At 39.4% G+C, this 14540-nt stretch overlaps 1 protein-coding gene across 1 annotated transcript in view; it reads left to right on the forward strand.

Moving 5' to 3' along the window:
- Positions 1 to 14540, forward strand: part of NAV3 (neuron navigator 3) — a 902555-nt gene that overhangs the window by 275045 nt on the left and 612970 nt on the right. The window contains exon 2 of the mRNA XM_086398822.1: positions 4646 to 5038. Coding sequence (XP_086254948.1) covers positions 4967 to 5038 — 72 coding nt within the window. The 5' untranslated portion in view covers positions 4646 to 4966. The remainder of the gene's footprint in view (positions 1 to 4645; positions 5039 to 14540) is intronic.

The raw sequence follows: 14540 nt of genomic DNA on the forward strand, positions 1-14540 counted from the left end.
ATTTCACATGATGTACTCTGCATATAAGTTAAATAAGCAGGGTGACAATATACAGCCTTGATGGACTCCTTTCCCAATTTGGAACCAGTCTGTTGTTCCATTGTGAAGTTCTAACTGTTGCTTCTTGACCTGCATACAGATTTCTCAGGAGGCAGGTCAGGTTGTCTGGTATTCCCATCTCTTGAAGAATTTTCCAGTTTGTTGTGATCCACACAGTCTAAGACTTTGGCATAGTCATGTAGTCAATTATGACGTAGTCAATTTATGACATAGTCAAAGTCTCATATGAAGCATATTAGACATCAGAAGGACTGTACAGATTGGTTATTGACCATTTGTATATCCTCTTTTTTTTATAAAATTAAAAAAAAATAATTTCAGCTTTGCAGGAAGTGGTTGAACCAGTTACCACCTCTTTTTCTCCAGTGGTAACATCTTGCATAACTGTAGCACAATGTCAAAGCCTGAAATTGGCATCAGAGATACCAGAATCGATTCATATTTCACCAGACTTATATGCATTTATGTATGTGTGTATGTATATGTGTTGTTTCATGGAGTTTTTCACATGTATAATTTCAAACAACCACCTCTACATTCAAGACTCAACATTAGTTCCTTACTGCAAGACTTCTTTGTATCATGCTTTGGCAACCTGACCTTCTCTGTCCATGTGCAACCCATAGTAACCACTAATCTGTTCTTCATCTCTATTATTATTTTTGGAGTGCTGTTAAAATATTTTTTTATTGTTACCTGTCTTTGCTTGATTTTTGGATGTTTTTACATGTAATTTTATGTTTAACTACATTTTCCTACTCTATGGGTTGCATTTATATTTTCTTCTTTGTACAATCTGATGATTTTGGTCATCTCATGTGCACAGATGACTCATTGGAAAAGTCCCTGATTCTGGGAAAGATTGAGGGCAGAAGGAGAAGAGAGTGTCAGAGTATGAGATGGCTAGATGGCATCACCAATGCAATGAACATGAACTTGGGCATACTCTGGGAGATGGTGAGGGACAGGGAGGGCTGGCGTGTTGTAGTCCATTGGGTTGCAAAGAGTCAGACACAACTGGGTGACTGAACAACAGCAACAACAATCTAATGAATAAAATTCTTGATTTTAGTATAATCTTATTTGTATATATATTTTATGTAAATATTTCCCTTCCCTCAGATCATGAAGGTGTTTTCCCATAAGCCTTATTGTTTTGTGTACAGTCCACCTGAAACTGATTACTGGTGTGAAGTTGAGGTCAAGTTTTATTGTTTTCCTTATAAATATCCAGTTGACCCAGAACTGTTCATTGAAGGCTTTTTCCCCAGGGCTTTGCAGTTCCACCTTTGTGAACTGCATGTGTTATGAGTCCTTTGGATTTTTGCATTCCATTGTTGAACTCGTCTACCTTTGTACCAGTGAAATAGTTTTTTATTTACTGTTGGTTGATAATAGGTCGCCACATCTGGTAAAACAAATAGTTGCAACTTGTTCTTCATGAGTGTCTTGGATTTTCATGATCTTTTACATTTGCATATATATTTTACAAACATCTTTTAAAGTTATAAAAAGAAAATGGGATTTTGATTAGTAATGCACTGAATCTAGGCATGAGCTGGCATTTCTAGAGTACTGAATCTTAATTTATTAATATGGCATAGGCTTCTTTCATTTAGATATTTATTTTTGATGGTGTTTTATTGCCCTCTCATAACGTTTTTATCATCTTTTATGAGATGCATTCCAAGATATTTGTTATTTTTGTGACACCATTAAATAGTATATTTTTAGAGCTTCATTTTCTGAGTATTTGTTGCTGTTATAAAGAATATAAAGGAATGTTATATATTTTTATCCAGGAAAATTGCTAAACACATTAATTCTAGTAATTTATCTCTTGATTTTTTAGTGTTGTCTGCGTGCATCATCATGACATTTGCAAATAATATTTTCTTCTTTTTGATGCTTTATACCACTCGCCTGCCTCTGTCTCCTTCCTCCCTCTCCTTCCCTCTGTCTCTCTGCCTGTCTCATATTTTCCTTTCTCAATGCATGACTAGGACTTTAGGTACAATATTTAGTAGACATAACATTAGCAGGCATTATGTGCTATTCCTGAGCAAATGGAAAATCTTTAGCTTTTCATCCATAAAGTATGTGTTTGCTATAGACATTTTATGAATACACTTTATCAGATAAAGGGTGATTGTGAAAATCCCTTTTTGGTCCTCATTTGCCCAGATATTTTTGCTTTTTTTGATCATGAATCAATGTTAACTATGTCAAATTATATTTCTGTACCAATAGAAATGAGCACATCATTTTTCTTCCTTGTTGATATGGTGAATTATACTGATGGATTTTTAAATCTCAAACCAGTCTTGTATTCACAGGGTGATACCAACTTGAAATTGATATATGATTCATTTTATACTTTACTGGATTCAGCTTGCTCGTGTTCCTTTAGGACTTTTGCTTCTATGTCTGCCAATGAGATTGGCTTGTCATTTTCTGGATTTCAATAAGCATCTTTGGTTTGCTTTACAAATTATGTGATCTTCCCTGTATCTAAAGTGCTTCTCTTATGGGATTTGCTATCTTAGATAGTGATATCATCATCTGTTCTCAGGATGATGTTCACACACGGATGATGCTCACGGATGTTCACACATGCATTCTCGTGTCCAAGCAGTTACCAGTTCCCTCGACTCCACCTGTGCACCGTAGCACTCAGTCTTGTCATTTTTTCCCATCTGTCAGCTCCTACACTTGTTCAGAGTGCTGTTGTCTCTTTGATTGTTCTAACGATCCCTATAAAGTTTCTCTGCCGCAAGTTTTGTCCTTTCCCACCTATTTTCCATACTTTAGTTAGATGGACTTTTAAAATTAAAAAAAATATATATTCTTTTTTGTTACATTCTTTATTTAAAAATGTCGTGGCTTCTCATTGAATTTCTTTGAATTTCTCAGATAGGCTACATTTTCTCCCATGTCCAAGTCTTTGCCTGTGTAGTTTCCTTTGCTGGTAACCTTCACGTAGGACAGAAACTTTGTACATTGTATATAGTAAAAATACCTATGCTGCAGAGCAGAGGAGTTGTAGAACAAGCAAGGGTTGGCCAAAGCATGACTAGTCAGGAAACAGTCCAGGAGCTGATTTTTCAAACATTATCTGTCTACTTTATCATATATTTTATGCTTGGCTTGGCATGTTTAGTGGTACCTGGAGGTGAGTTCTTAAAGGGAACATACCATGTTCGACTCTTGTGCTCGTTTCTGGATAGAACAGTTTATGGGTCATGTCAAAAGTAAAGCCTTTTAAGTAAATAACCAGGGCGGTGAGGAACGGTTGCAGGCACAAGGCATAGTTAACCCTGCTAAAGTGATACTTGAAGAACTGTCAGATGAAAAGGGAAATTTAAAAGATTTTGTGTACATTGAGCACTACAAGGATATGAATAATTACAATGTACAGACACATTCAGGAATGCAGACTTCATTTCCAAATTAGGAAGAACAATCTAAAGCCTGGAACTATCCCAATCTGGAAAGAGCTGCCTCCTGAGACACTAAGTTTCCTCCTGTTCGATGTATTCTTGCAGTGGCTGGTCAATTATGTAAATGGAATTTATATATTAGAGCAGTGGTTCCAAGACTCAGGCCATATCTCAGACTACTTAAATCACAGTCTCTGGGGATGAGACACAAGAATCAGTTGTTTCTGAAGCTTCCCAAATAATTCCAAAATGCAGAAAAAAGTTTGGAAAGTGCTCTGCATTAGAGGGAGGTTTCAACTCCTCAGTGGTTTTCTTGCATCAGAAGGGTTTAGAAAAGATGGAAAAACGAGAAAAGCCAGAGTGTTTGTGAGCACTACCCTGTAGCTCCTGAATTGGCAGGGTGGGGTGGACCCCAGGAATCCATGTGATTAAGATTATTACCAGTTGATTCGCTCTTCTGGCTGGGTTTGGAAACCGCTGGATTATAAGGAGAGTGCCTTGTGTGTTCATCGTCTAACAAGGCACTTAGTGAACTCATTTGTGGTTTCCTCGTGGACAATAAAATGCATACTGTGAATTGAGACCACTGTGTCTGGGACAAACAATGGGTTTTGGATTCAAAGTTATCTGAATTGAAATTCTAGTCCTGTTACACTTATTTAACTAGACTTACAAAATTTACTTACCCTCTCAATCTCCTCATTGTAAAATGGAATAATAATATCTATTTTATAGATTCATTTGGAAGTTTAAATAAAGTTGTTTATGAAAAGTGTCAGTCTTGTATGCTATCAGGCTCTTTTCTAAATTGTAGCTCTATGAATGCTGACATTAATGAGTGGGACCATAGAGCATATACACATTTGGTGAATGTGTGTGTTTTCTTGATTGATTTTTTTTGCTTCAGTATACTGTCAATCCCTGGTTTTAATATTCTATTTTGGTGCAGATATTATAATTGGTATTTTAAAGGCCCTAGGGTTAAAGAATAATGCCGTTTATTTCCATTCCTGTTATGTGAAATATAATCCATGCCTACAGTTTTTTTTCTACATTTGACATTTCAGATAAAAATTTTTCATTAATTGTACTATAAATGGTGGGCTAGTAGAATTAACTGTGTGCTTTTTTTTTTATTATTATAGGCTTACAGGAACTGTAATTATTGGTTAAAATGGAAAACTGTGAAGAAAGAAAAAGATAGCAGTTGCAGTTAAAGTTCCTGGATGAATATTTTGCTTTTGAGAAGTCTGCATTTAAAAACGATATGTTGATTTGGAAAGTCCCGGAAGTCAGTTACAAAATCCACTTTTTCCATTCAATCAATGGATTTTTTAATCATTCCTTGGAGCTGATGAAATTCAGAGATGGTGCGTGATGGGAAGTGTTTTCCTAGTGATTGCATCTTGGATTAGCTTGCTGCTTTTTTGAAGATATTCTATTGTTAAGGGCAAGAACCTAATGTGATGGATTTATCTTCAGAGATGAGCAGACATGGGAAGAATCCAGTGAGTCACAAGCTAGAAGATCAGAAAAAGGTAATACAGATACATTTCCTTTTGCTTGGTCACTTTTTTTTTTTGCTTACACAGAAGACTGTAAGTTGAAAATGGATATGCTCTGAGAAATAACATGCTATTTCATGAAAATTAATCCTGCCATGTAGCCAAGTGTTGCTCTGGGCCTGGATTTCATCATCAGTTAGTGGTTTAGTTTCTAAAGGCTTCTGAATTCATCCATCCAGTGGGTTTGTAAAGGATTCTACTGTGTTTGCTCACCCTTGACTTGATTCTGTTAATAGTAACATGCTGGTCTGACTGCTCATGAACAGTTTTCTGAGATCCAGATGAAGTGTGAGTCGGGCATCTCTGGAGTAATGGAGCAAGACAGCTGCTGCTGCTGCTAAGTCGCTTCATTTGTGTCCGACTCTGTGCGACCCCATAGACGGCAGCCCACCAGGCTCCCCCGTCCCTGGGATTCTCCAGGCAAGAACACTGGAGTGGGTTGCCACTTCCTTCTCCAAGGAGCAAGACAGAGTTCTCCTAAAAGAGAACAACTACCTTGCTGCTATTGCTGCTGGAAGGCTTGGGTGGCATTTGAAATTCTCTGATTTCATGTCCTCGGGGCACATCAACCTCTTAGATTTCCACCTAGCCAAGAAAGAGAGTCATGAGCCAACTGTGAGCTATGGTTTGCCTCTTCATGTGTGATGTCCAAGCAACTAATGGAAAATATCAAGAAAGAACTGTGCTGATATATATATATTTTTAAGTGGGCTTAGAGAGCTTCTGAGAGGGAAGCTGGGAATTGAATACTGAGGGTTGCATTTCAACCTCATTTTTCTACCTTTTGAGAAACTCTTACCTGCTAAACTGTTGTACTGTTGTGAGAGCCATCTAAAGAGCACTTAGCGGAAGGGTCAGGGATGGTCCCCGGGAGAGGAAGCCTACTCTTAATGAAATGCATTCTCTTTTGTGGTGCCTTTCATTGAATCCATTAGTACAGAGAGGCTTGTGGGCACCCAGGGGCTAAGGCACAAAAGCAAGGAATAGTGAGAAATCAGAAAGATTTTTAGTTAGAGCTGGATCTCAGGGACCCGATTAAGGTTTGTTTTTACATCTGTCTCGGAAATTATTTACCACTCACTTTGTACTCCCAGAATGCAACTAGCTCTTTCACAGTTTTAGAGGTAAGAAATTTAGAAGAAGCCAAGAAGAGTCAATAGCTTATTAATTTGTTCTAATTTTGTGACCATTGCCACTAGAATGGGGGCTACAGGGATCCTTTTTGCAGCAGTTTGGGCAGAAACGGATGGATTATTTATGCCCAGTTTGGGTCCTTCATGGAGTCTACCTTCAGTATAAGTAAGTCTTGGAAAACACTAAGTATTGTAAAGTTCAGAATGGCTGGAATCTGTTTTCAATTCATTGTGGATATAAATTTCTGCACAAATAAGTGTGTTACCAAGAATGCTGTTTGTGTTTTAAATGGTCAGCATTTTTTTTTTTTTTCCTTGCTGTTTAGCAGTAAGGGTGTTGATCTGAACAAGTTGGCAAGGTAAGTTTCTATCTAAAGCATGCTCTTCAATTTCTTAACTACAAAGGAACCATTTAATCTGTTTCCTCTATCCACATTTCTAAAAATGTTCTTCACACTGATGATAAAATTTTACCTACTGTATCGGACCAGTGAGGAATGTGAATGACAACTACTGCCGGCCATGTCAATAGACAAAGGATGTTGCAGCTGTCAAACCATCGGCCACTACAGCAAGCCCTGATGGTGTGTACCCTGAGGAGACTCAGGATGAAAAAGCACAGGATACTGGCCCCAGATAGCTGAGGTGCATATCAAAGGAATGATTCCAGTGAGCCAAGACTCTTGCCTCTTCCCATATATAGAAAAGCACTAAATTCCTTAACTTCAGTATTTAGTTTTCTTTAATTAATGATAATTTTCCAATATCTGACTACCTGGTCTTTGTTGCAAAAACTCCTTCATATTCTGACTTCTCTGGTAGCTCTTTGGAGCAGTCACTCAGAGCTATGTGAGAGGGTGTGTCCTGGGCTTAAGCCTTCAGTGTTGTCTGCCCGGATAAAACGTAAGTCTCATCTTTTAGGTTTTGAATTATTTTTCATCTGACTAGAGGAAAATGAGTTCAGTTCAGTTCAGTCACTCAGTCATGTACAACTCTGCAATTCTGTGGACTGCAGCATGCCAGGCTTCCCTGACCATCACCAGCTCCTGGAGCTTGCTCAAACTCATGCTGATTTGTCAGTGATGCCATCCAACCATCTCATCCTCTGTCTTCCCCTTCTCCTCCCGCCTTCAATCTTTCCCAGCATCAAGGTCTTTTTCAGTGGGTCGGTTCTTTGCATAAGGTGGCCAAAGGATTGGAGTTTCAGCTTTAGCATCAGTCCTTCCAATAAATATTCAGGACTGATTTCTTTTAGGATGGACTGGTTGGATCTCCTTGTAGTCCAAGGGACTCTCAAGAGTCTTCTCCAACACCACAGTTCAAAAGCATCAATTCTTTGGTGCTCAGCTTTCTTTACAGTCCAACTCTCACATCCACTACTGGAAAAACCATAGCTTTGACTAGATGGACATTTGTTGGTAATGTAATGCATCTGCTTTTTAATATGCTGTCTAGGTTGGTCATAGCTATTCTTCCAAGGAGCAAGTGTCTTTTAATTTCATGGCTGCAGTCACCATCTGCAGTGATTTTGGAACCCCCCCAAATAAAGCCTCTCACTGTTTCCTTTGTTTCCCCATCTATTTGCCATGAAGTGATGGGACCAGATCCCATGATCTCTCTTAGTTTTCTGAATGTTGAGTATTAAGCCATCTTTTTCCTTTTCCTCTTTCACTTTCCTCAAGAAGCTCTTTAGGTCTTCACTTTCTGCCATAAGGGTGGTGTCATCTGTGTAACTGAGGTTATTGATAGTTCTCCCAGCAATCTTGATTCCAGCTTGTGCTTCATCCAGCCCGGTATTTCACATGATGTACTCTGCATATAAGTTAAATAAGCAGGGTGACAATATACAGCCTTGACGTACTCCTTTCCCAATTTGGAAACAGTCTGTTGTTCCATGTGCAGTTCAAAATGTTGCTTCTTGACATGCACACAGATTTCTCAGGAGGCAGGTCAGGTGGTCTAGTATTCCCATCTCTTTTAGAATTTTCCATAGTGTGTTGTGATCCACACAATGAAAGGCTTTGGCGTAGTCAATAAAGCAAAAGTGGAGGTTTCTCTGGAACTCGCTTGCTTTTTGGACGATCAAGTGGATGTTGGCAATTTGAACTCTGGTGCCTCTGCCTTTTCTAAATCCAGCTCGAACCTCTGGAAGTTCACAGTTCATGTGCACCTGAAGCCTGGCTTGGAGAATTTTGAGCATTATTTTGCTAGTGTGTGAGATGAGTGCAATTGTGCGGTAGTTTGAACATTCTTTGGCATTGCCTTTCTTTAGGATTGGAATGAAAACTGACCTTTTCCAGTCCTGTGGCCACTGCTGAGTTTTCCAAGTTTGCTGGCATATTGAGTGCAGCACTTTCACAGCATCATCTTTCAGGATTTGAAATAGCTCAACTGGAATTCCATCACCTCCACTAGCTTTGTTTATAGTGATGCTTCCTAAGGCCCATTTGACTTCACATTCCAGGATGTCTGGCTCTAGGGGAGTGATCACACCGTCATGTTTATCTGGGTCATGAAATCTTTTTTGTACAGTTCTTCCGTGTATTCTTGCCACCTCTTCTTAATAACTTCTGCTTTTGTTAGGTCCACCCCATTTCTGTCCTTTAATGTGCTCATCTTTGCATGAAATGGTCCCTTGGTATCTCTTATTTTCTTGAAGAGATCTCTAGTTTTTCCCATTCTATTGTTTTCCTCTATTTCTTTCCATTGATCGCTGATGAAGACTTTCTTATCTCTCCTTGCTATTCTTTGGAACTCTGCATTCAAATGGGTATACATTTCCTTTTCTCCCTTGCTTTTCGCTTCTCTTCTTTTCTTATCTATTTGTAAGGCCTCGTCAGACAACCATTTTGCCTTTTTGCATTTCATTTTCTTGGGGGTGGTCTTGATCACTGCCTCCTGTACAGTGTCACGAACCTCTGTCCATAGTTCTTCAGACACTTTATCAGATCTAATCCCTTGAGTCTATTTGTCACTTCTACTGTATAATCGTAAGGGATTTCATTTAGGTCATACCTGAATGGTCTAGTGGTTTTCCTTACTTTCTTCAGTTTAAGTCTGAATTTGGCAATAAGAAATTGATGATCTGAGTCACAGTCAGCTCCCAGAGGCAGAGAGACAGGCTTAACAGCCAGAGCCAGAAGGCAAGGGGCTACTGTAATTCTAGCCCCAGAGATGGCTTCCTCCACCAAACTGAGAGCAGGCTCCCAGTTGCTAACCAAGTCTTCCTGGGATCCTGGATGGTTGACATCCACCAGGAGGGTCACGGCCTGAGATCAGCTCCCCAGTGGAGACAGACAGCCCACCTGAGACAGTGCTCTCGCGGGGCACCCAGGAAACTGGGCAGCTGGGACACTGCGCTCACCAAGCACCTGGTCGCCTGAGCTGTTCAGACGTGGGAAGGGCACAAAATTCACACCCAACCCACAGAGACTGAGCCAGAACTGTGTCTGAATGTCCCCTGTGGATGTATGGGTTAGCAGTGGCCTGCTGCAGGGGCTCTGGGTGCTGCAGACCTGCATACGGCATAAGCCCTCTTGGAGGAGGTCACCATTAACCCCACCATAGAACCACCCAAACTACACAGGACTGGGGAAACAGACTCTTGGAGGGCACAAACAAAAGCTTGTGGATGCCAGGACCCTAGAGAAAGGAGCAGTGACCCCACAAGAGACTGACCCAGACTTACCTGTGAGTGTCCAGGAGTCTCCGCTGGAGGCGTGGGTCAGCAGTGGCTTGCTTCAGGGTTGGATGTACTGAGTGCAGCAGTGCATGCATGGGACCTTTTGAAGGAGGTCGCCATTATCTTCATTACCTCCACATTATATCTATTCCTGTGGGCAAGACTCCCTTAGAAGAAATGGAGTAGCCATCATAGTCAACGAAAGAGTTCAAACTGCAGTACTTGGTTGCAATCTCAAAAACGACAGAATGATCTCTGTTCGTTTCCAAGGCAAACCATTCAATATTCCAAGTAATTGGATACTGACAGTAATCCAAGCCTGTGCCCTGACCAGTAATGCAGAAGAAGCTAAAATTGAACAGTTCTATGAAGACCTACAAGACCTTATAGAATTAACACCCAAAACAGATGTCCTCTTCATTATAGGGGACTAGAAAGTAAAAGTAGGAAGTCAAGAGCTACAGTAACAGGCAAATTTGGCCTTGGAGTACAAAACGGAGCAGGTCAAAGGCTAATAGAGTTTTGCCAAGAGAACACACTGGTCATACCAAACACCCTCTTCCAACAACACAAGAGAAGACTCTACACATGGAAAGTGGGTTAGGTAAGCAATTAGCGCTACAGAGTTCTGATTTTTGATAGCAGCCCTGATTTTCTCGCAGGCAAACAAAGTACTGCTGCATGTGTTATTCTTTCATTTCCTGAATAAAAGAGATTTTTGCAAACACGGAAGGGAGTGCAAACTAAAGAATGGAATGAATGGCAATGGGATGTATTTTAAAAGTCATTTGAAAATTTCTTGAGTGGAACTTTAAACAATAGTCTGTAGTGATGCTTGGTTTCCCAGGCCAATTCACAGAGGACCGTTTAGCACATAGAGAATAGTACTAGAATTTGGACAAATTATGGGGATCCATGATTTTGTGGAAAACAACATAAAAGAACAGCTTGGTGTTGTGTTGTAATAGAATCCTTATTGCCTTACCTTCTAGTTGGCAGGGAGATGTGGGAGGAATGAACATTTTCATTAAGCAGTATCAAGACGGAAAATAGGGTTCTAAGGATATTGGCTGCCTAATTGGTGCAGGCATTTGCCGTGAATAAGTCAGGAACTCAGGTGTTGATTGATCAGTACATAAGATGGAAATCTGTTACATGTCAGCAGGAATACGTATTCTAACAAGTTTTGTGAGTTTGTATCAAGGAGAAAAATGAAATGTTGCATCATAAATCTTCATAGATTAAGCTCTGGACACAGCTCTGACACCACACAATTGCCAGCAGAGATTATAAGATCATTCATGTAATTACACTAAGTGTTTGTAGTCCTTTGAGATGAATTCATTAAACAGGAGCAGTGTTTCACAGATGTGGAATAAAATTCATTAATTCTAACTCACAACTTGAAAATCCAGTGGTGAAACTTTTTTTTGGCATTACTGAAAAATTTGTACTTTTCATAGTTTGACACATGGTAGACATTCAAAGCAAGATGCACTGAACTAGCTTGAGTCTAGATTCTTATTTTGAACTTTGAACAACCAATTTCTTGTTTTATGAATAAATAGCTCACTAGCTTTTTTTCTTACCTTAGATAGCTCAGTAACTTTTGTTCTTAATTTAAAATGTGTGGATTTGTACTTATTCTCTGCTTCCAAGTGGAAACTTTTAGAGTACTGAGAGTTTGTGAGTATGTCTGTTTTATTGCAATGAGTAGGTAAATATCAGAGATCATTTGTGGAGTACTTACTATATACCCGGGACTTCCCTGATAGTTGAGTTGGTAAAGAATCTGTCTGTAATGCAGGAGACCCTGGTTTGATTCCTGGGTTGGGAAGATCCGCTGGAGAAGGGCTAGGCTACCCACTCCAGTATTCTGGCCTAGAGAATTCCATGGACTGTGTAGTGTATGGGTTCAAAAAGAGTCAGATACGACTGAGTGACTTTCACTTTCACTTTACTGTATACCTGGCACATGCTTGGTCCTTTCTCATTAATTAAGAATGTACCTTCATACAAAGATAAAAACTGTTCTTTACATCTTTAAGATAGTTGGTCTTATAAACATAATGCTCAGTTCTCAAGTATATATACACACTTATATATACACATACATTGGAGAAGGCAATGGCAACCCACTCCAGTACTCTTGCCTGGAAAATCCCATGGATGGAGGAGCCTGGTAGGCTGCAGTCCATGGGGTTGCACAGAGTTGGACACGACTGAAGCGACTTAGCAGCAGCAGCAGCAGCAAATACATACATACACACACACACTATTATTCAAAACTAATAGTTCAAAAGTGTGTGTGTGTGTATGTGTGTGTGAATTCTTTGGCTTCTTTTAAATAATACCTCATCATCTCACTAACTCTGAACAGAGGAAAACATACTTGAAAGTTAGAAAGTTATCATGTCTACAAATCCTATACTAAAGTGCTCTTCATTATGGATAAGCCAGAAATGTGGATCTTACAGGAACTGAGAATACATCTAAGAATTTCAAATCACCTTGGATTAGTGTAGGAGTAGGTGGAATTCCATTGTCTTTTTTGATTCCTATGATTATTATCAGTAGAACTTCCAGTTAACATTGGCACATGATCCTCCTCTTGGCATTCAACTTCTGGAATGTCCCAGATGGCAGAGTTATGATGGCATTGCAAAACTTCTGGATGCCTCTAATGAGGTCTTTATTTTTGGAAACTTTACCTTCTGAACCTTGTTTGCTCATTGATGCCTGTGAAGTCGGTATATTACTTTCCACTAATTGTATTGCTTTGTGGAATTATTTCTGCAAAAGCTCCCAGAACAGTGTAAGCCCTATAGGTACAAATGTCACTTCTATGTAATTACTTGTGACCCTGAACTCAAAAGCACAGCTCGGATGATTTTACTGTCAGTCTAATTGTAGCAGTTTGCTGACCAGACAGCCCTGGAACACTGCATTTTTGCTCTACAAATATTTTGTGTATTAAACAAAACTGTTTGTCATAGTCAGTGATTTACTAGGTACTGCTGAAAAAGGTAGCAGGATACACATTTTGAAATTGTGGCAGTGGCATACAATAAATGTCCAGTGACCTGTTGGAATTACTTTGTTTCTCTGTTCTCTAAAGCAGAAAGGAATGAGCAGTATTGTTGCATTTACGTGGAGGTACTTACTTTTATGGACATATCCAAGACGGATGCCATCTCGGTTTGTCACTTTTAAAATTATGTCTTTTACACGCTCGGCCTTATCTTCACAGTGCAGTGCAAAAAACTCGAGATAAATCCCAACACGTCATGTCTTTCTTTCTGAGTTGACAGTTATTTCAGTAGTGAATGAGTCTGAGATGTGGAAAATCATGGAAAATGAGAGAAATGATTGTATTTATTAATAGAAAAGAATATGCTGATTGTTGTTCAGTCACTCAGTCATATCCAGCTCTTTGTGACCACATGGACCACAGCACACCAGGCTTCCCTGTCCATCACCATCTCCCGGAGTTTACTCAAACTCATCTCCATTGAGTCGGTGATGTCATCCAACCATCTCATCCTCTGTTGTTCCCTTCTCCTGCTTTCAATCTTTCCCAGCATCAGAGTCTTTTCTAATGAGTCGGCTGGAACAAGCCTGTTATTTTAAGGGCAGGCCCTGTAATGCTGTGGAATTAAAATCAAGTTTAAGTAGCGGGTTAGAGGAAGCATCATCTGTAAATGACAGTGAGTGCTTCGTCATTGTCTTTGCCCGTGGACTAGTTGTGTTCTTTTTTTTTCTTTCCTGTTGACATCATGCAGAAGTGTGACCCAGGTATGTATCTGAATATGACTGTGTTAGGCTGCTCTAATAATTTTACTGAAAAATCTTGCCCACTTATGGTTGCCACTGCTTTATAGAGTAAAACTGCTTTATCAGTTTAAAACTAGCATAATCTTTACTATTTATTTGGTGTGATGAGATTTTAAATTTAGACTGCCTTTGTTGCATTTTCTTACAGTGATGGTAAAACAGCATCATGCAGGAGTACAGAAGTGTGGGATTATTCTCACAGGTGTTGAAGACTACTTGAAACTTTATGTTAGAAACTAATTAAAGGTCTGTCTTCTTAAGATAAAGTATGAAGATAAATCACCATAGAAGAGGGGCTTAGGATAGATTCAGCTCTTTATTCTTTGATATTCTTCAAGGTTAGACTCATTTCATGGTGCTTTATTTTTCTAAATCTGCCTGACTTCTTTTATGTTAGTGTGTAAATATATGTTGAAAGGACTGTGCGGGAGGATGAGGTTTCTGAAGCAAAGCCACATCATTTGTTAATCATCAAGTTCTGAAGCATGAGAGCTAATTAATGAATGCATTATCAAGGGTTTCAACAAAACTGACCAGTCATCCTGTTATGGGTTACTCAAAATTTTAATTTTTGAAATATTGCTGACCTTTTATTAACACTTGGCTTGAACTGTGTGGGTCTGCTTATATGCAGACTTTTTTCCCCAGTGAATATGTACTGCAGGACACGGTCCATGGTTGGTTGAATCCAGAGACTCAGAACCTCGGCTAAAAAAGACAAGTAGAAAATTATATGTGGGTTTTTGACTGCAAGAGGATTAATGCCCCTAACCTTTGCATTGTTCAAGGGACAAATGTACATCAAGCAACCATTTTGCACTCAGTT

The sequence above is a fragment of the Bos grunniens genome, chromosome 5, assembly GCF_055505025.1.
Source record: "Bos grunniens cultivar Pamir isolate PY7600 chromosome 5, Bosgru_T2T1.0, whole genome shotgun sequence".
Classification (NCBI taxonomy): domain Eukaryota; kingdom Metazoa; phylum Chordata; class Mammalia; order Artiodactyla; family Bovidae; genus Bos; species Bos grunniens.